Source organism: Amblyomma maculatum, unplaced genomic scaffold (assembly GCF_055883805.1).
Source record: "Amblyomma maculatum isolate TAMU_Amacu unplaced genomic scaffold, ASM5588380v1 scaffold_28, whole genome shotgun sequence".
In the NCBI taxonomy this organism is placed as follows: Eukaryota; Metazoa; Arthropoda; class Arachnida; order Ixodida; family Ixodidae; genus Amblyomma; species Amblyomma maculatum.
Genome location: NW_028146753.1, coordinates 1919515 through 1941622, shown reverse-complemented (window position 1 = coordinate 1941622; position 22108 = coordinate 1919515). Strand labels below are relative to the sequence as shown.

Genomic DNA, 22108 nt, shown 5'->3' with positions numbered 1-22108 from the left:
TTTTTTTATGCCTGTCTAATCAAGTGCAAGTGCTCCTCATATCGGAAACTTACGACGTATATTTAATTGTATCGGTTGGTGTATCTAATGCCGGTCATAGCAAAAGAAGGGATGATTTATTTCCGTAGAAGCAAAGAGCGCTATGTATCAAGTCACAACAGCTTGAGTCGGGAAAGTTCAGCGACCTTTCTTTATAAAACGACACTGAGAGCGTTTTTTACTCCTCTTTCAGCAATGAGCTTCGTGATAGTCATAAGTGCAGTTTTTTTGCTTACTGAGAATATTATCTATGCCAATGAGCTGAAGCCCCATCTTTCGCCTCTTGGTAGACTACGAAAGTACCAAGATCCAAGACCTGTATGTAACCTTTATTGGTGTCTCAACTAGACAGCAGTTTTTTTTTTTTCGTACTATTCCAAGTGTAGTGTTCGCGCTGCTTCGTTTGAGCCACGCATATTACTGTCCGGTGTTAAGTAAAACATGCTGGCCTTTGTTTATAAACTCTCTTAGAGTAACACATGTATCACAATAATCTCACAGCTCCAATACCATTCCTAACATCCATTATATACCGGTACTGAATATTTCATTCATCGCTATAACGACACACTGGCTGCATTGAATATTTGTGAGCAATTTTAACATCCCAGGGCTCTTCAATTTGAAGTTGCATAGTACAATAGTGGGCAAATTGTATTTCACTTTTCTCTATAAGCGCGCATTGGCGCAGCCTTCGTTGCTTCTGACTCACGTTTCAACAAAAGTAGCACTAAGCCAGCACGGTAGTACGATATGGGGTATATGCCAAATCAGACTAAATCATAAGATTACAACAAAAGAAACATTACAAATGACTACATGTCGTTTGTTACAAAGGTTGCAGTGGCACAAGTTGGAAAAATATTACAACAGAAAGTGGTTGTCACGTTCCAAGTATATACGCATTGTTGGTGCTGCATCAAATGAAATTAATATAGTGTAGTGATCACCTAACAAGGCACCAAGTGCCTGTTTTAATGCAACTTGCATACTGAATGATATTGAGCGAAGCACCCTTAGAAACTGTATGTGTTAAGTTTTTTTGTTATTTCCGCAACGCAGAGATATTCGACTAGTAGCGATGGAGGAGGAAATATGTTAAAGCGAATGTATTGTAGACAACAGACTGAGGTTGAGTAGTTGAGTACTTATGTAGTTATCATTTTTCCACTGTCGACATATTTTATACGTTCACAGTGGTTACCAAGTGTGTGACCAATTTTACATTATTATTTGGAAGAAAACGTACAGAAGAATTAACTTCTTTACCAAAGGTTCTGTGGGGGCTACTTTGTGTGCTTGATCTGAATTTTAAATTATTCAGAAGCAGTAGAATATATTGAGCGAAAATTCCCATGCAGAAAAATTCGAGACAAACGTTATACATTGATCACCACTGACAGAAAGAAACCGCAAACGCCTCCTGCGGTACGTTTGCAGAATACGCTTTAAATAAGTGCCCGGATTCCAGCAGATCAAGGAAACATTATTAATATTGCCATCATAATTAAGGATTCCTCATTACGCAAAAATGTTCTGCGTGCCCAAACGTGGCAGCAACAATTGAATACTTTTACTGGCCACTTGAACTATGCATGTTGTTATATGTTCGTCGTGTGCACTATCTGCCTGTCTCTGATATATTCGCCCACGTGTCAATGTTGTATGTCAGTATGGAACTGTTTTTATAATGCCAATAGCTGTTACTAGCACCCTGAAATGTGTAGTAAGAAAATTGTTCACCCATTCAGGTTATCCTGCCAGAGACTTTAATGAATTTTTAGACATTAACATGTTTTTTTGTAATGTTATTCTGCACAGGAAACTAAGGAGGTGTTTTTTATTAGATAAGTACCAATGTGCACTGATTGGAAGCTCCATTAAAATTATATTGGAGTGAGCTCTGGTGGTTTAGTAATGCCTTCCTGTACTTAAATTAGGAAAAAGGCCTGCTTCTATTTATTAGGAGTAACAATGATACACTTTACAAATACTGTATATAAGAACGTTTCGCCCGATTTCGCTAAATTCGGCAGATTCCAATGATGTGCTCTAGCAAGTTGAGTTCAACTTGGCTTCAGCGATAGGGACGGCTCTACAGCGATCACTGACCGGATTAATGCAACCGAAATTGGTGGATGCCGGTTCTAATTGCCTACGACCTACTCCCGGCCAGAGACCAGAACCAGCGATAAATCGACAAATGTGGGCTATAGCAATAGCGCTTTGAATATGGCGTTGCTAAGCTGCCACCTAAATTAAGCAGTTAAGCGCAAAATGGTCGAAAGGCGGAGCAACTGCTCCTGCACGATTTTATCAGGAAGATATTCTCCCGATGTCATGTGTTTGACAATCAGCGGCTGCATTGCGACGCAATCACGAATTAGTGTACGGTGTAGTCACACTTGTTTTAAATTATGTCATGTCCTTGCAGGTTGTGGGTTCAGAAATATTGATTTCTAAATAAACTCCACAGCTGCATTTGCAAGTCCACCTCATATCGGCCTCTGCAGACGGAAAAGAACGCGAAGTGCTTTGTTGCCTCTCCCCCTACGTTTTTATTACATACAATAAAGCAGACATTAGCGCCGCATAGGAGCGGGCGCTACGTTTTTTTTCACAAATATTAGGAACCACTTGGTCTGACGATGTACAGCACAACCACACATTGACACATGCATTAGAGCTAGAAGAAGGAGCGCAATGGGACAAAGTAGAGGGCATTGAATTGTGGGCCCCGTTCCTGGAGCCCTCGTTCGCTGATTAAGCTGTCTCGGTGCTCTCCCTCAGCAGCCACAGTAGTTGTTTCTCTGTAACAACTGTCACTCATCTGGTGGAGTCGTGCTGGGTATACACTTCTCGACCTGCGTACGCTTACAAGATAAGAACACGGAGCTCCCACCGGTTCATCAGCGCCCTAGCCGCCGCTTGCGCGGCCAGTCACCTGAATTCGGACCTCTTACGTTCCCAACAAGGACGACGCAGCATCGACCGATGGTCTCACTAGAAATGGCCACAGATAGTAGGTCCCCGGCACCCATCCTCTACAATACGTCGCCAACACCGCCATTTTTCACGGCGATGTATACGAAGATGCGGAAGACTGGCTGGATACCTTTGAGCGGGTCGCCCGCTACAACATTTGGAGCGACGACCGTAAGCTCCATAACGTGTTTTTGCGCTTGAAGACTCCGCTAGGACATGGTTCGAGAACCACGAGAACAACCTGTCCACCTGGGAGACATTTCGCCAAAATCTCCTAGCTAAATTCCCCAACGCAGACCGCCGGGAGAAAGCGGAAGCGGCGCTTCACTCCTGCAACCAGCGCACCAACGAAAGCGTCCGCATGTATGTGGAGGACATGACGCGCCTCTTCAAGCGTGCCGACCCTCCATGGCGGAGGAGAAGGTTAAAAGCTTTGCCACCTTATGCGTGGGGTCAAGCAGGAGCTTGTTGCCGGTCTTGGGCGCAGTCCACCTCGTACTGTTGCCGAATTCCTCACTGAGGCGACCACCATGGAAACAACGATCTTCCAACGAGCCAGGCAATACAATCGGCATGAGACATCGCTTGGCCCCGGTGTTTCTTCGGTGTCGCTAGTGAGCGAGCGATGTGGCCGCTTTACGTGACCTAATCAGTTCGCTCGTCAGGGAGGAACTACAAGCCCTCCAGCGGCCTTCCAGGGCGCCTTCTATTAAATCGCTGTCGCAAGTCGTCCGGAACGAGGTGCGCCTAGCAGCGCAGCAACAACTCCCTGAGGGTTCTACCCAGAATGAGGTCAGGCCTACCTTTGCATATGTTCTCTGCCGGGCGAGAGCACCTGGCTAGGACTTCCGTACCGTCAATATCAAGCAGTGCAGCAGTCTGGTTTTGCCGGGTTGCCTCCTCGACCAGCCTATCAGCGGCCACGGAAATGTCAAGTGTGGTGTGCACCAGACCGGCGGCCCCTCTGCTACCACTGTGGTGAGGCGGGTCATCTTTACACGGCCTGCCTATATCGCCGAGTGGGCATGCGTGGTTTCGCGCCCGATGATTCTTGCCCACGGAACGGCGAACGACCATTCGAAATTGAAGCTCATCTGTCGTCTCGTGAGAGGCCTGGAACATACGGCCGTTATCACACTAGATCGTCGTCTCCTCGGCGTTACCGTTCCCCAAGTCCTCGCCGAGACACCGGCTATCCTGATAAGCATTCTCCCAGTCCTCGTCGGGAAAACTAATTCCAGCTGTCTCTGGAGGCAAGGCCGCTGCTGTCGAGAAAACTGAAGATCCTCCGCAGCCGATACGCCGTAACGATGATTTCTCACAGGGGCAGGGTAGTGACCGCATCCGACGTGCTACCTCTGATTTGTGTGTGACAATTGACGGTACTGACGCTGTCGCTTTACTTGATACTGGTGCAGATTATTCGGTGAAAAAGCCACGCCATCGCCCAGGACGTGAGCAAAATTTTGACGCCATGGTTGGGCCGTAGCATTCGCACGGCTGGAGCTCACCTCATTAGTCTGGCCGGAATTTCCACAGCCCGAATCAGCATCAGCGGTTTCGTCTACGTCGGCAAATTCGTCGTCTTTCGTGAGTGTTTGAGAGATTTGATCCTGCACCTCGGCGTTATACAGGCAAACGGGGCTGTGATCGGCCTACACGAGGCGTGAGTCACACTTTCGACCAAGCAAGCGTTGCGCACAGTGACACAGAAGTCCTAGGAGTCAACGCTCTGCGTATTGTCGAAGACGACGTAATGCTGTCACCACGGTCCAGTGTGCTGGTTGTTAGTAAGGAACGACTGGTTTCACGACTACAAAGGTATTGAAGGCAGTAACACTTCGCTGCTGCTCTAGAAGGGAATGGCTATTGTGCGGGGTCTTGTCGACCTGAATGACGGCTGTGGGCCAGTTTTCCTGATGAATTTCACCAATGAAATTTAGCACCTCGCAAAGGGAACGGCTGTCACCTTCCTCCACGATGTAGATTGGTTGCCGAGTCTGTGCCCCGTGGAGATGAATCTTCACGACGATGCCGCACCACGCAAAGCCCTTCAGAAGGTTAAAATCAACCCGGGTTTGTCACCTGATCAGAAGAACCTTCTGTCGTCCCTGCTACTTGATTTTAAAGATTGCTTCGCGACGAGCTTCAAGGTCGGACGTACGCCGGTAGTCAAGCATCGCATCGTCATCGACGCGGCCTCGCCACCAGTTTGTCAGCGTCCAGACCGTGTTTCGCCTAAAGAGCGGGAGCCGTACACTTTGTCGTTCGAAAAGGAACTATTCGATGATAGAAAAGAGTGTCTTGCCGTCATCTGGGCTCTGAGTAAGTTTCGACCGTACATCTACACGTGACCGTTTCGTGTTGTTAGTGATCATCACGTGTTATGCTGGCTAGCCAGCATTAAAGATTCTTCTGAGCGGTTGGCCAGGTGGAGCCTCCCGTTACAGGAGTACGACATGACAGTTTCTATAAGTCGGGCCGGCAGCACCAATACGCAGACTGTTTATCACGAGCGCCCGTGTAACCGGCTACGCAAGACGTCACCGAAGATTGCCCTATCCGCTGTGCCGTTAGCATCTCCCGTATTGCGCAGCTTCAATGGACCGCCTCTGAGTTGTCGCCACTCATTGAGTGCCTGGAGGGTGTTAATGCTAGTGTGCCCCGTTTGTTTCGTCGTGGGCTGCGGTCCTTCACTCTGCGGCGTGGAGTGCTCTACAGCGCAAATTTGACAGCACCAGGGAGACGTTTCCGCTTGTTGTGCCATTCCAGGTACAGCCCGGTAACTTGATCGCTTGTCATGATAACCTACCACCGGCCACTGGGGATTCAGCTGAAGTACTAGTGGCCGAATTTATTACCATCAGTGCGTAAATACGTAGCACCATGCCGTGATTGCCAACTACGCAAATCTCCTCCTCTGAGAACAGCTGGCTTTCTGCAGCCTATAACACCCCCAAAGATCCCTTTTCAGCAGACTGGCACAGACCACCTCGGCCCTTTTCCGAAGTTTTCCACTGGAAAACGGTAGATTGTGGCCGCGATGGATTACATGACACGGTACGCTGAAACTGCGTCACTTTCAAGGGGTACTGCTGCTGAAGTCGCCGAATTCTTTGTCCACGACATCGTCCTGCGTCATGGCGCTGCTGCAGCTATTGTTACCGACCGTGGACCTGTATCTACAGCTCCCTTCACTCAGACCGCACTGAGGCTCACGCACACCAGCCATAGACAAACAACAGCCTACCACCCAGAGACAAATGGCTTGGTGGAACGCCTCAACAGGACCTTGACCGACATGCCTTCCATGTATGTTGATGTCGAGCACAAAACATGGGACCAAATTCTTCCATACTCAATATTCGCATATAATACCGCGCAATAAGAAACGACGCGGTTCACTCCGTTGGAATTAGTCTTCGGTCGCTAGGTAACCACCCCCCTGGATGCTATGCTACCCGTGGACTTCCCTGACTGTTAGATTTAACTTGATGTCGATGTCGACACTTATTTACAGCGCGCGGAAGAAGCGCGGCAACTGGCCAGACAGCGTATTCACCGCCAGCAGCAGATCGATGCTGACCACAATAACCTTGGACGCCGCTACGTTACCTACAACCCGGGCGACTACGGGTGGATCTGGACGCCCGTTCGTCGCCACGGGCTGTCCGAAAAATTACTGCGCCGCTACTTCGGCCCTTACCTTGTTATCCGCCGCCTCAGCAACGTAATGTATGAAGTTGCACCAGTCTCGCCGGCTCATTTATCGCACAACGGCAAGCGCAGTGGTGTTGTGCATGTGGTGCGCATGAAGCCATACTACCAGCGAACCCCCTACTGCCTTTAAGGCTGCATGTAGTCTATTCTGTGATGCCAAACTCGTGATGTAACTCTTGAATGCTTTTTCACCCCGTTCTTCTGTCTGACGGTAACACAGCATCGGGGCGATGCTCCAGAGGAGGGGGCAGTGACACGTGCATTAGAGCTAAAAGAAGAATGAGCGCAATGGGACGAAGTAGACAATGTTAAAGTATGGGCCCCGTTCCGGGTGCCCACGTTCGCTGATTTAACTGTCTCGGTGCTCTCGCTCAGCGGCCACAGTAGTTGTTTCTGTGTCACAACTGTTACAATATTACATATACACTACAGCATATCATTACACGAACACAAATATTACAAATCATATAAAACAAAGTGCAAGTGTCAGGAGAAGTTAGACTGCTGACCGATATTTCTTTTCTTCTAAAATGTTATCTTTGACAACTCTAAGCAGGATGTGGGGGAGTGATCTCGGTAATATAACTGAATGCAAAAACACAAATGCTTCCCGCAGGGCCAGAGTGCCCGCTTAGAATGCAGCCGAAGGATACACACCTCCATCATCATACATGTTCACTTAAGATGCAGGCTTTTTATGGCATGTTCGATGTCTATACTTCGCGTTCACTCTTGGCTGTTTAGCGAGCTGGACACGCAAAGTGGTCGTTGTAGTGACCAAGCAAAATAAATAGTGACGCTCTGTGAAAAAAGCGTGAATAAAATACCGTGTTAGGCGCAAAGTGTAGTTACAGGCTTTATATACAGCTGCAAGATTCCTCGTTGCGGATTACGAGTGACCCATTTAGTATAAATTACCCAAGTGCATTCTCGATGAGCCAACAATCGATATTTGCATCTTTAATTTATTCGGCCGAAAAGACCATGCTATGAGCGCTTCCCGCTGCGGAATATTATGGTTACAGTGAGAGGGTCGTAACAACAGAAAAGTGAATAACCAAAAAAAGAATATGACAAGAATACGGTGATAAGGCGCAAAGGAGCGCACGAACCAGCACTTATACTCAGCTGCCCAGTTATCAACAGCTCCCTTCAAACACTTCTTCCAAAACAAGGGTCATGGTTTTGCCTCGTTCTCGCTTAAACCCACAAAGCAATACACTACGCGTCTGCCTCTTATTCAATTAGTCGGTCACAATTCAGCTTTTGTTTTAACCAACATTTTTAGTTCATGGCCCCTTTTCCCAAGTATTTCAGCCCAGAAGAGCGGGAAATCTTGCACCCATTTGAGACCGATGTGTACCCGGCGGCACGGGTGATCATACTTGGCGGTACCAGGGATCAAACCTGGTACCGATGATGTGAGCCAAATAAGTATTTCTTTGCCTACGGTCGTTTGTTACGCAATGAACATGAACGAGCTCAATAGAGACATTCGTCTTCCTAAAATGGTTCATTTGCTTCAGTGTTTTTACAAAATAAATAGAATATTGACCGCCTTTATTTAGCTAAATACTGCATATCAAGTCAGTTGAGATGGTCTGATTGCAGAAAAAGTGCGACAGTGAGCTCCCCAGTAGCAATTCCGCCGAGATCATCTGAAAGATAGAATGCATGCAGCCAATCTCATAGGGACTATACACACCTTCATCATAGTGGCAGCCATTTTGTGGCGCATTTAGCACAGCGAAATGCTGGAAGTAAAACTGATCGTCTTACCATCGCCTTCTGTGGCGTGCACTCCTTCACCTGTTGCCCTGAACCGCAAAATGGCGCCAATAAAATTATCTGAGTACCTACTATAGGAATCAGCATGATAAACATAGAGGCAAGAGTTTCGCGGCGACAACGATGGGATGTTTCAAGCACCCGTAAGAGCAAATAATATACATAAAGCGTCACGGTAACAATGACCAAAAACTTTACTGTCATGCAAAGTATGCCTGTAAGAGGTAAAGGCCATACCAATTACGGTTTTCTTTCACGCCCAGTATTGAGCACTAACAATGGTCAAGTTTAATCGCGCAGAAAATTTCACACGATTAACCGCCTTTTCTCTTTCTCCTCTGTTTATTCGCTCGGTGTAAATACAACCAGCGTCAACATCGATTGGAAACCTTTTGTCACTCTCTAAATCGCGTTGCGCAGGAATTTGAGGAGTTCATCGAGTTCTGAAATAATTAATGTACTATTTGTTTGTACGGGCTACCACGTTCAAGCTGCTGGCGGACTCAAATGAGGTGACGTAAGTTGGCATACTTTACACGCCATGCGCTGTGATAAAATTTGTCTTCTTGCGTAACATATCATTCCTCTGCGTGCTCGTAATCGCTTGGACATCTTTGTAGTCGCCTATAAGAAAAGGCATTAGGTCAGATGAGAGGGATTCACTAGATTACAGTTTTTACCAGCTCGGAGCAAAATGTTATTACCTATGTGTCGTCTTGCCGTCCGCTGTTTTAATCTCAGCGTAACCTGAATTTCCCCAGTTATATTTACAGCGCAATTACTTTTCTTTGATTAGAATAAACGCATCGATAATTTTAGTTGAAATCAAGCTAATTTCAACATCTTGCTGAACTTTAAATTGCTTTTCTTTTTCATTCCCATTCACCCATGCCCAAAAAAGTCCGTGACATTGTTGACATGCTCCTGAATATTAACATTTCGTAGCTTTCATTAGGATTGTTCGCTCACGGTAGTCCAAGCCCACACCGGCGTTTTCAGCATTTCATGACATGCTTCAGCATGTCGAACATGGATGGATGGATGGAATACAGGAGCGTTCCGTTTAAAACGGGGTCGTATCAGTTACTATCGTGCTCGTTTTCCCCCTATATTTATTTATTTATTCAGATACCCTAAAGGCCCGCTGGGGGCATTACATAGGGGGGGAACATAAGCCAGAATACAATTCATTGTTAAAGAAACAATCAATCAAACAAACAAACAACAACAAAAAAGAAGAACAAACAGACCAATGGAGATGGTGAAGTAGCACTCATATAGCACCACACCCAGAGATAACATAGCATTATATCCTAGAAACTGAGTTTAGTGCAATCGCGGGGAAAATTCATGCAAAAGAAAGAAGACAGCGGTAGGAAAAGAGACGGCAGAGTGGTCCAAAACATTTACTGTGAGTGTAATGATTCAAGGTAGGTTTTCAATGCTGACTGAAATAAAGATGATTCTGTTATCGCGGCGATTCTGGGTGGCAGTTCATTCCATTCTTTTATTCATAAGATTAATGGTGAATGTTTGTACTATTCCGTCCGGGCAAAAATTGGTTTAACTTTATGGGCATGATCAACGCGATGTGACGTATGAAGGGCTGGAGAAATATGAGACCGGGTGAACGGTGTGCTATTATGATAAAGTGTATGAAAATACAATAAACGGGTGATTTTTCTGCGCACTGATAGGGATGGCATGTTGAGTGTTTCCTTTAGAGATGAAACGCTTTGATATAGTGAATAGGATGACAAGATGAATCGAGCAGCTTTATTTTGGACGGATTCAAGAATGTTAGTTAGGGTGATTTGATAAGGGTGCCAAATTATTGATGCATATTCCAGAGAATCACGTACAAGGAAATTATAAGCTTCAAGTCTGGTGTCCCTGTCGGCGAGATATGAGCGACGCTTGAGATAGCCAAGTTTCTTTGGGGCTTTAGACGTAATTTGCTCTATGTGGTCAGTCCATGTTAATGTAGAATTTAGGTGGACGCCAAGGTATTTAATCGAGGAGACCGAGTCTATTAAACCATTATTTATAGTGTCGATATTGGGAGAAGACTTTGAACCTATAGAAAACTTTATATGTTAAGCCTTTTCTGCATTAATTTGCATCTGCCAGTTGCAGCACCATGCCGTCAGCTTGTCTAAGTCAGATTGCAAATTAGTTGTGTCGTTAGGGCTGCTTATATCTCTGTGGATTATACAATCATCGGCAAAAAGCCGAACTGTAGAAGTAATATTATCAGTTATATCATTAATGTATATTAAGAATAAAAGCGGGCCTATTACCGAACCTTGAGGGACACCAGACCTGACTGGTGCTGGACTGGAAATAGTACTGTTCAGTTTAACGGCCTGAAGACGATTGGTGAGGAATGATTCAAGCCATTTTATTGTCTTATTATCTAACTCCAGATTGCGTATTTTCATTAGTAATCGTTTATGAGGTACACGGTCAAAAGCCTTTGAAAAATCGATAAAGATGCCATCCACATAATGAATCAGATGCAATGAAGTGTGAATGTCTGTTACTAGTTCGTAAAGTTGAGTCTGGCATGAAAGCTTCGGACGGAAACCGTGCTGATTGTTTATCAGCAAATTGTTTTGGTTCAGGTGGGCCATAATGTGGGAGTAAAGAATGTGCTCGAGCAGTTTACAACTGATTGAAGTTAGCGAAATAGGCCGGTAGTTGCTGAAAAGTGTATTATCGCCAGATTTAGGTATTGGTAGAACATAGGCTAATCTCCAGTCATCAGGTACACATCCAGAATCAATTGATTGTTGAAATATAAGGGAAAGTATAAAAGCTGAAAACTCACTTGTTAGCCTTAAAAGTTTAGCACTCACGCCGTCGGGCCCTGGGCTAATCTTCAACGGTAGACGGTCTATAGCGCACTTCACGCCATGGGCGGTGATGATAATGGACGGGTATGCGAACGGGATTCTTAGCCTGGGGAGCGTAAGGGAATCGGAGATTGGATGTTCTTGTGTGAATACGCTGGCAAAGTGCCTGTTAAAGTGTTCGGCGCACTCCTCTGGTGGTAGTATGTTGCCATCCGTCCCTGTCATGGCTGGAATGGACTGATTTTGCTTAGGATTTACCATAATCCAGAACTTCTTAGGATCTGTTTTTAAAAGATTTGGGAAAGTGCAATTAAAATATTTCTTTTTCGCATCAGCAACTGTTTTTTCGGCAAGCCTGGAAATTTCCTTGTATTTCTGCCAATCTTCATGGGCATTTGACCGACTACCTTTTCTATACGCTCTCTTCTTCCTGTTTAGGTGTCTTCCAACATCCCGAGAGAACCATGGGTCGCTTTTACGAGATGTTATTGTACATTTGGGCACACATGAATCTGTATATTTTAGCTGATCTCGAAATAAGCACCAGTTTTCATTAGTTGAATGGCTCGCGAAGCTGGAGGGAAACCCAAGGGCCTCAAAAAGAGTTACAACGCCTGCAACGACTTCCGGATGGCTACCATCACATTCGAGTATACAATAATTATTTGTCTTTGTGGATTTACCGCATACTGCACTTGTGTCATCTCCACGGTTAAATTTGGTTTTGTAGCTGCGAGTTCTAAGGCACCCCAATCTTGATTCAAAACGTATGGCACTGCCTCTTGAGTTATCAAAGAAAGCTTCCTTCCTGATCTGCCTTTTCACTTTCGAAATAGTTCCACACACTGTTTCTTTCCATAGATTTTATCCTTCTCCACTACTTGCCGGCGCTGTGTAGAACGCCACCTGCCTAGGTCTTTGTAGTGCTTCAGTCGCAACGCTCTTCTCTTCCCCACCAGCGGTCCCACAAACAGGCGTAAACAATAAGCTGCATATACTGTACAGCATAGGCCTGCTTTGTGGTTTGTCGTTGCGTACGAATGCGCGCGCTTGTGTGTTTGCGTGTGTATCTTGAACTGAGTGCGAGAATGCGTGTTAGTTTGCCCACCTGTGTTTGCGCGCGTATGAGTGCATGCGTCCACACCTTCTCATGTTTGTGCTTATCTGCGATCTAATTTCCGCGCTTTGGCGACTTATGTCTTAGCATGAGTGTCTGGGCACGTGCGTGTCTGCATGTGCGCGTACGTTTCTTTGTATAGGTATTGCGTGTTCGCGTGTGCATGTGTTTGCGTGCGTGTCAGGAGCTGTTTCATCAATCGTTAGGTTTTATGTAGCAGCACATGAAGCTTTTGTTCAGTTTCTCGAACTGCCGCGGAGATCCAGTCCAAGTAAAACAGCGTAGAAGCGGGCCACCGCGCTGTAGACATCAGTTTCATTACACATTATATGTTTAGAGAACAGCACATCAGCAAGCGTGAACGGAACAGTGGTAAACATTTTCCTTGCTGCTACGGAGCGCCTTCTGTGCGGCTTGAAGTAATGAAGCCTGAAGCCGCTGTCTAGTGGCGTACAATGAACCAGACATTCCACCAGTATATTATAATAGGACTGGGCAACGTGAGAGCGCACCACCTAAAATAAAATAAATATTTATTTGTTACAGGAAATAAAATACAGGTCTGATATTGTACAGATGAAAGCCTCAAACTCAGCAGCGACGTTCGACTGCAAATTACAAGTCGTCAGTGGATATAATAGTACAATAAATACGGGGTATATATTGCAACAGAACAACACGAATGTAAGATAACAAAACATACTTATCAGCTTCAAGCATGAGTAAATCGATGAACTCTAAAAACAAATAACCAACACACTATCTCGATTTTTAAAGTGATAAGAAGGCGTCCAATTCCAAATATATAGATGATGCCATATAACAGCAAAATGAAATGCGCAAAAGGACGTCATTTCGCCTTTACTGCTCTTAATTTTCAAGAGGAAGTTATTCTGTCCGGAGAAGTAACTGCGGTTGTAAATAGATAGCTAGAGTTCATGAGGTGATAAGACATGTAATTATGGAGTAGTTGTTTTTAGCATACCACACAGTATCAACGAAAATATTTTAAGAACTGGTTTGCCTAAAAGCAATAACTTTAAGGACCCCGAGTTAAAGGAAATCTGTGTAGGCATTGTTGTTTTGCTCGGAAAGAACTCGGCGAGAACAATACAAATTAGCAAATAAGTAAAAATTCTTCTGAAATCAGGGGAACTAATCTCTGGCTCGTCAGACCGTAAAGCGAGGGCGCCATCGATACGCCAAAAAAACACCTAGCTTCCTTCGAGTCAAATTAAGTCAGCTATTTGCTTTGTCGCACCATAGCATGTCAAAGACTAGCTCTGTCATTAGGAAGGAACCCAGGTAGCACGTGCGATCGGCCCGATATTGGATATTGAATGGCGACGCCTGGTCCATCATTGGCCCGGCGTTGCCAATGATGGACCAATAATTGTGCAGCCATGCGATAACATTGAACTCTCTTAGACCAGTGATTTACATGTTTCCCCCATGACTGGCATTCATCGGCTATCAACAGGCAATAATGACCTTGCGTATAGAACTGCTTGCCAACATTGTATACACTACGATATATTATGACCAATATTACCCAGCCATCGGCAATCTCTTGCCCATAATTCGCGAATCAAGGCATACATTGATAAATATTTTCTGCCAGTATATATGCTTGTCGACATTGAATATAGCCTGGCATCATTGGTCAATATCATCTCGCCAGTCTTAGTGGCTTGCCAACATTGTATGCATCTTCAGTTTCACGATATTGCCCAACAAAGGGAGTTCACTGGCCTACATTTAACATATCATGGCATGTATTGGTAAATATTGTCCAGCCAGTATTGGCGGCTTGTTAACATCGAATATATCTCGATATACATACGTGACGGCTTCCCAACATTCTGGATATCAGCAAATAATATGGTCGACAATGGCATAAAATGATAAATATTGTCCTGCTAGTATAGCCGGCTTGTCGACATTGAATTTATCTTGGCACATATTGTTTATTGTTACCCAACCGGCCTTAGTGGCTTCCCAACCGTGTATACTTGTTGGTGCTAGTGGGCAATATTGCCCAATGAGCTGTGGCGACTGGCCAGCATTTCAGCTATCATGGCAAACATTCGTGAATATTGCAACGTCAGTATTGATTGCTTGTGAGCATCGAATGTATCTTGGCATACATTGGTCAATATCCTCTCGCCAGACGTTTTAGCTTCCCAGCATTGTATATCCGCAATTACAATGGTCGATTTTGCCTGAAGAAGTGTTATGGCTTGTCAAATTACCATACATCTGTACCGAGGGTAATCAATATTCTCTTGCCGTCATTGATGGCCTGTCAACTTGAAATATTCACTGCTATACGATGGTAAATATTTTACTACTTGTTGAGATGGTTTCCCAATATTGTATTTATTATGGGTTATAGTGGTGGATACTTTATGGGTAGCTGCGATGGCTCGCCAACATTGCACTCATTATTGTATGCATTGATTGACATGATCCTGTTAGTACAGACCGTTTTATCATGGGCGCTGCCACTTTGTGTATGTGGCGCCACCTAGCGGCCGAGTTGCGAAAAACCGCCATGCGTGTATGTGGGGTCCCATCTGCGGAACAGGCGGCATGTAGCGGAAATCGGCATTGTTTTGAGCTTTCGCGTTCAAATTTTTGTTTCTGAAAGCACCTAGCTGAAAGAAAAAAGTTTTCAGTAGCAGCGAAGCTATTCGGTCAGAAATGACAAAAAATTATGCTCCTGATCTGGTCGGCTGAAGGCTACAAGCCTGATTTCAATTAGTGTGTAACTTTTATGTGGCACAGAGAGGCGGCGGCGCACCACTGGCAGTGATGGCAGCTTTCGATCTACTCTTTATTCTTAAATGATTTCTAGAGACGACTTACCGTAACAATTTGAGGAAAGAAAGAAAGCGAATGCAGCCGTTACATGTCACGCTTAGGAGCAATGCTAATCGCGCTAGATTTGTTGGGTCAACCGATCCTTCATATACTCTTTAGTGCTTGAGCTGCTACTGCGGAAGTTCCCACACCTCCACTTTTTTCTATTCTTAAGTATCCATTATCCATTTCGGATCCATTTACTCTACCCTGGCTACTTCTGTTGGGTGAAAATCAGGCAGGGTGTTCAAGCATCCTCTACCAGGCAATCAGATTTCAGCATTGCCTACATGACTCGACCACCTTCTTGCCGGTATGTGCGGGGAGTGGCGATGACTTGTCAACAGCGGAAGCTGCTATCCTGCAATTTCTCTGACTGGGCGTTAGTTGCGTTTGTCTGACGCTGCCGTCATGCTGACATTAAAATAAAAGATAAAATGGACAAATGATACCTATGGAATAGGGACCTTAAATTATGTCCTATAATGACCTCATCGAAAGTTACTTTTGTCAACAATTATATAGTCCATTTATCGTCGCAAGGTTTGCTTACTGCAAGCAATCGCTGCTATTCCTATGATCATTATCTCATTTATTATAGGCAGCAAAATCTTACGAGATGCGTGCTTTTAAAAAAAATATTTTAGCGCTGTTTCACTAAATAAGTTGACAACCAATTCATTAGTATATCGTTGTCTTCAAGTGGGACACGTTCTTTCATACTTGCATTAACCTCAGGTGACTGAATCAAAATAGTTCTTCTTTAACTGGCGGCATCTCGTAAATATTTGCCGCAAGGTGTATCATCCGCTTGTTGCCCAAAGTCTGCCGCTGTTGTACGGGTATTCAGTTTTTCCGGTCCCTACTCCACAAACACAGTGTTTGGAACTCTCACGAAAGGCTGCCAAAGCGAAACATTTTCAGTTGGGGCTTGAAATTCAGAAGCTGCTCGTTTTAGCCCAATTGAGTGAGTTGCAAGTGGAACAGTGTAGAGCAACGAACAAGCATACCAGCGCTGTTATACTTTTATCTTCTCTTAATCATCTCCTTTTGGTTGTTATTTTTTTTTTGTTAACGCAAACAACTGAGTAAAAAAAGATTGCGTTAACCGCGGCAGCTCTTAGCAGCTTAACTGCGGCCGGCGGAAATGAAACGTTCAGGGAAATGAGGGAAAGAAAGGGGCGAAAGAAGAAAGAACAGAGAAAGAAATCACATCGCTCGCATCAGCTAATCAGCTTAGGTACTGTGCGGCTATGCAAGACACTCTGTGTGCAAAAGACTGCAACGTGCCCCCTTTCTCTGTAGAATGCCCTGCCGCCCTCGCTGCTGTCCCCGCGTCCCCACATACCAGACAGGAGGAGCCGCGCAGCGCGTTCCGGTTCGAGGCTATTTTCCTCCTCGCCGCGAAAACGGTTTATAGCTGGCTTATTTACATTGAATATATTTTGGCATGCAGTGGTGGATGTGGCCCCGCAAGTTTTGACGACTTTACAACAATGAATATGACTGGGTAATGGTGGTCGATATTGTCCACTGAGTTTTGACGGCTGGAAAAACTGCACATAACATGCCTTGTGTTGGCCGGAATTGGCTAGCAAATATTAACGATCAATTCTCAACCTGTATGGCCTGATATATTCTTAACGTCCTAAACAATACTGTTGTGTCCTTTGCGATGGCTTTGAAGTATGCTTTATACATTTTCAACGATATAGTCACAGTTCTAGGGAACATTTATTGAAAAAAAAATGGCTTAGGCGGTAAGGGCATGGTTGGCATAGGGTCCTCCCGCATTTCTCTGATCATTGTCATTTCCGGCTTGGAGCTTAAGCCTAACGGGCCGGTCTACTGTGAAGCCCAAGCAGGATAGCTAAGTATATTTAGGAAGCCAACAGGACTGACAAAACGCATTCGATAATAAAAAAGGCATCTAGTCTTGTTTAGCATGATGATCCGCTAGACTTTGATCTGAAAAGTTTTGTTCTTGAGGGCACAACACTTAGAAGTAATTTATAAGTGATTAATATGTTTTATTTCTTACGAATATATTTGTCATTCTATATTCTCGTCGAACTCATAAGGCCATTGAGTTATAACCTATCTATATGTATAATAATCACATTGTGACACATTATTCTCATCGAACGTACTGCTAATAACACGCTGCAATCACTGCAACTACTCTATTTCTCACGTGGACCTCAAGTATTGAAAAGGGGCTTGAGTCAATAAAAGAATGCATTTTTTTCCACCATCATAAAAGTAACCCACGTGACTGGGGATGTGGCATGATATGTAAAGTGTCGAAAAAAAAAACGTGTAACGACGGCATGAGACCTTGTTGGCTGCTCCCGTGTACAAAACACATGTTTATCGCCTCAGAGAGATTTCACTAACTGTGATCTCAGTTTGTATATTTCAGAAAAAAATACGGTGGGCTAAGCCGCACAGTTAAGTTTTCCTATAGGTAATTCCACCTTTTTTCTATTTATTTTGGCAGGGACTGGTGGCGAGCTTACTAGGATGCTGTTCCATATGATGGAAGCTCGAATTCTATTTCGAACTCAATTCTCTTATTGTGAAATCAATACTACTCGCACTTTCAAGCCTTCGCGTGACCCGACTGCAGTTACGTCTTGCCCACGTGACGTTCTGACGTTACACCCCACGGGACACACGGGCTGGTAGGAGCTGCCAACTTGGGTCTCTCTTTTCACATGGATCGGTTATGTCAGAATCAGCCTGCTTGGACCCTGGCATTCACGTTACCCCTATAGGCCACTACTGCACGTTCGTAAGGGTTGGTTAAAGGGGGTTTATATATGGGCTGAAGAAGAAGAAAAAGAGAAAATGAACGCTCGGCCACCCGCAGCTAAGGCTATCTCTCAATAGTTGCTTCACTAGCGTTGAACCCTTGTAATTTTTTTTCTCTTTTCTTTCTTAATGCAGCTATTTTTTTTTCACAACTGTGTACATTGTTTCTAGCCAGGGTTCCTTTGGAACGCGTGTAAAAGCAGAATTGATCCCAAAAAATATTTCTCGCGGTAATGTGCTTTTCCAACCTCTCGAATTTGGAAGACCTCTTTAACGCCATGCAACTGTTCTTCCTCTATGTCGTAACTATATACCCCCTAATCAGTTACCTATATTTATATTCTTCATAGAAATACGAACAATTTGCATTATCTCGAAATATATAGTAAGCAAAGGACAGACTATATTTAGTGATATAATTACTTTTATCTTGTTTTAAAGAGGTAGCGACAAAAAGAAACATACACTTGTGCAAAATCAAGTCGTGTTTGGAAAAAAGGAGCGAAGAGCGTGCGTTTAGCTGGACAAAAGTAAAATTGGCAACGTATGTCACACAGGAGTGAACCGCACAGATAGGGATCTAAAAAATAAAAAGGCATGAAATCTAAGAAATGTTTCTGAAGCTCAGCTGAGGCAAATGCGGCGTAATAACATTGAGTCGGCGTGCCAAAACTCATAGACGCGCGTATACTTACTCATGAAAACGTTTTGTCACGTCGGAAAATTTCAATTTCCGTTTGGGCGAAAGCAACTTAGAGGGAAATAACGCAGTTGCCTTGAAAGTCTGATAATATTCGCAACGCTTAAACGGTTTGTCTCTTTTTTCTTTTTCTAGTCGCGGCTGGAGCTCAGCAATTGCAACAAAAGTTTTCATTTGTGTTTAACATAGTGGTTGACCAAATTTTACGACCCCCAGGGCGACAATTTCTCTTGTGGTCATGTAGCCTCTCGTTTAGGTAACGTCATGGCTGTCCTACGGAAGACGAGCCACAACATAAAGGGGAGTCTATTTTAAAGCCGCGTTTTTGCATGCTACAAAATGTGCCAGTTGCTGAACGAGAGTGCCCATTTTCCTCAACTGCTGGTTGAAACCGACCAACCTTTCTATGTATGCTTTTAAATACACGAGGAATAGTGAGTACAGCCTTGGCTTTGAACCTTTCGGCAATCTATGCTATTTTATTAGACATGCCCTTCATATAAGGAAGCACGACAAAAGCTCTCTTTCAGCATTTATATTTGTCATTGTAAACTATCAGCTTATTTATAACTCTTTACGATAAGTTTCCCCTACCCAACAATTATTCTCAAGTATCCACAAGCACAGAGAGTTCCGCTATGAAGTCACAACTTTTTATCAGTTTTTTGGAGGCACTATTTATTTAGGGTTTGCATTACATGATTATTCCGTGATTAGTCCGTGATTATTCTTTGAATCCGCAGTCTTACTCAAGTATTCGTTTCTCCTCCATACCCTAAAGCTGGTTGTGGGAATCCAACTAGAGCACATGGCCCACACGCACAAAAAATAAAACGGTTTCGACTTTTTCTTTCGGCTAAAAAAGGACCTTCTCAACATACGGGACCGTGCTCACAACTCAAAGCTCAGTTAGTTGTCAGGGTAGCGTTCGACTGCCTCTGTAAACTACACGTGGCTCTACATTGATGCAATGAATGCGCCAATACCCATTCCATTCCCTTGATCAAGGTAAGAGCATTAAAATTTAACAAACTAGGAACAGATGTACGCTTTAATTTTGTTGAAAGAGGTGAAGACAGCTAACTTTTCAGCATAAGCTGGCTATTGACTTCAGTCCACACATGCGAAATTATAATTCATCAAAATATACTGTGTCCAATACTCTGCCGAAGGATGCGGGATCGAATCTCGGCCTCGACGGCCGTTTTTCGGAGGGGGGGGGGGGGGGAATACAAAGGCCCCCGTGTGCTGTGTGCTATCAGTGCAAGTTAAGCAACCCCACGTAGTCGAAATTGTTTGTGCCTTCTACTGCAGCGCCTCACAGAACCTGAGTCCCTTTGGAACGTCAAGCTCCCCACCCAGACCAAATCCTCAAAATATGAGCTCCTTAGTACATCAGATATATTGAAGATAATGTTTTCAGTTATTTCAAAAGCAGCTTGCTGTCTGGGGTGCGTTCATTGCTAATGTCACAACGACATCTCGTCCCCGTGTCATCTGCTGTTTGACTTTAGCTGCACAGAGATGGTTCCATACACCGTGGACTGCGGAAGGTCGCGAAGGTTTTTGAGCGAAATTAGTTATTAGCGCATTCTCTCTTTTTGTTAGAAACCTTCACTATAAACGACCAGCTTTGTGATCATCGGAGAACTGCAAACTTGGCCCTTGGTTTCGTCTAGAGATTGTTGAGTAGGCCGAAATCGATGCCTTATGCTCTATTTGTAAGCCTACAATCCGCAGCATAGTAGTAGTATGTTAGGAGAACAACCTGAGTTTATAGTAGAAAGCGCGTCAGCATATTAAAAGCGACACGCCCAACGTGTACTTCGACCATTCGCTCCCGAAAGAAAGGAGGAGTTAGAGCTATACGTATTGGTGATTGCTGATTGAGACAAATCCGAACAAAATCCAAATAAGCATGTGTTGACGCGAGGGCATACCTTGTGACAATAGACTAGCACGGAAAATTTTTCAATGAAGCGGTACCTCGCTTATGCTTGAGATAACGTTATTTTTGCATGCGCGTGGTAGTTTAGGCTGGTTGAAGTTTTTTGCAGAACAATTTTCAGATTGTCACGGCCAGCGCACGAAAGAATGCGAGGCCTCAACCTCTTCTCTCTTATTATCACGAAGCCCAACGCAATTTTAATACTTCTCTACCCGCACACTTTCACGCGCGGACCAATAATCGCGCAGCCGCCGTTGTCTTCGTTTGGCCTCCCCAGCATCAGCGCGCGTGCAACTGCGGCCGGCTGTAGAGCCTAACCTTGTTTTTATTTTTTTCTACTGGTCCATTAAGTGACTCCTGAGTGCTTTAACGTGAACATACACCTTTGCAAATTCGTGCGGGAGCCTAAACCACCAGCAGGAATGTTCCGATTCGTGGATTATGACTGCGTCACCAACATGTACGTTAACATTGCATTATTATGCAAATGGCTGTATGATGCTCGAATGCACGGCAAAACGCAAACTGAGCCAGAAGTGCCGAAACACTTCTCTTCGTTTGATACCAGCTGCAGCTTTACTTGTTAATTACAACCACGCGCCAATTAATAAGCGCCGATGATGCTACATTGGTTACTTTTCGTGCCAGCGCCGAGTGTCCACAAGCGGCGCAGGCAACTGCCGGCTTCTTTCAGCATTGCTCGCCAGACAGGGTACATGGACGCTTCGTACTCGATATGCATGCGTTTGGTAATATAAAGAGTCGTCGAGGTTTAGTCACTTTTGCCAAACTGCACTCGATGGCCAAATGCAACTGCTAAACATTGCGAATGCGCTATTTGTACTAACCCTTTTTGAGACCCGAACCTCGCGGCCCGGCGCGGTCGGCGCCAGGTCGGCGCGGACTGGCATTTCAGGCCAAGCTCATTTCTAATCAGTGCTGAAGTGTCAACATATGAAGTGAAGCTGTTTATAACAAGGTTACGCCACAGACAAGCCTAACTGTTCAGGCCCTTGATTGATCGGGCTTCAAATTGTCGCTCGGCCTCCGACCTAACCAAAATATATCAAGCTACCGTCCTCTGATAGGCTCTATCGGTGTTGCGGCGTCGAAAACATCAAACTATGATGATAGGCGATCATAGGCCGTTCTGGCTTCGTAGCCGGTGCAATGTGACCTGTTCCTTGCGTCTTTAATCTGAGGAATACCTTAGCACGCAGACTAATAGCTGTGACTACGCCATAACTATGCCAAAGAAAACATACCTTAATCTTTACGGT

General features: G+C 44.6%; 1 protein-coding gene across 2 annotated transcripts in view; it reads left to right on the top strand.

Annotated features, from left to right (window-relative positions):
- The first annotated feature begins 225 nt into the window (after window positions 1–225).
- The window catches only part of LOC146170909 (uncharacterized), a 66067-nt gene continuing 44184 nt past the window's right edge, over window positions 226–22108 (top strand). For both annotated transcript variants that reach the window (XR_014703078.1, XM_084586722.1), the window contains exon 1: window positions 226–357. Coding sequence is in view for 1 of the 2 variants with exons in the window: in XM_084586722.1 (XP_084442848.1) it covers window positions 235–357 (123 nt within the window). In the remaining variant the exon portion in view is untranslated. The remainder of the gene's footprint in view (window positions 358–22108) is intronic.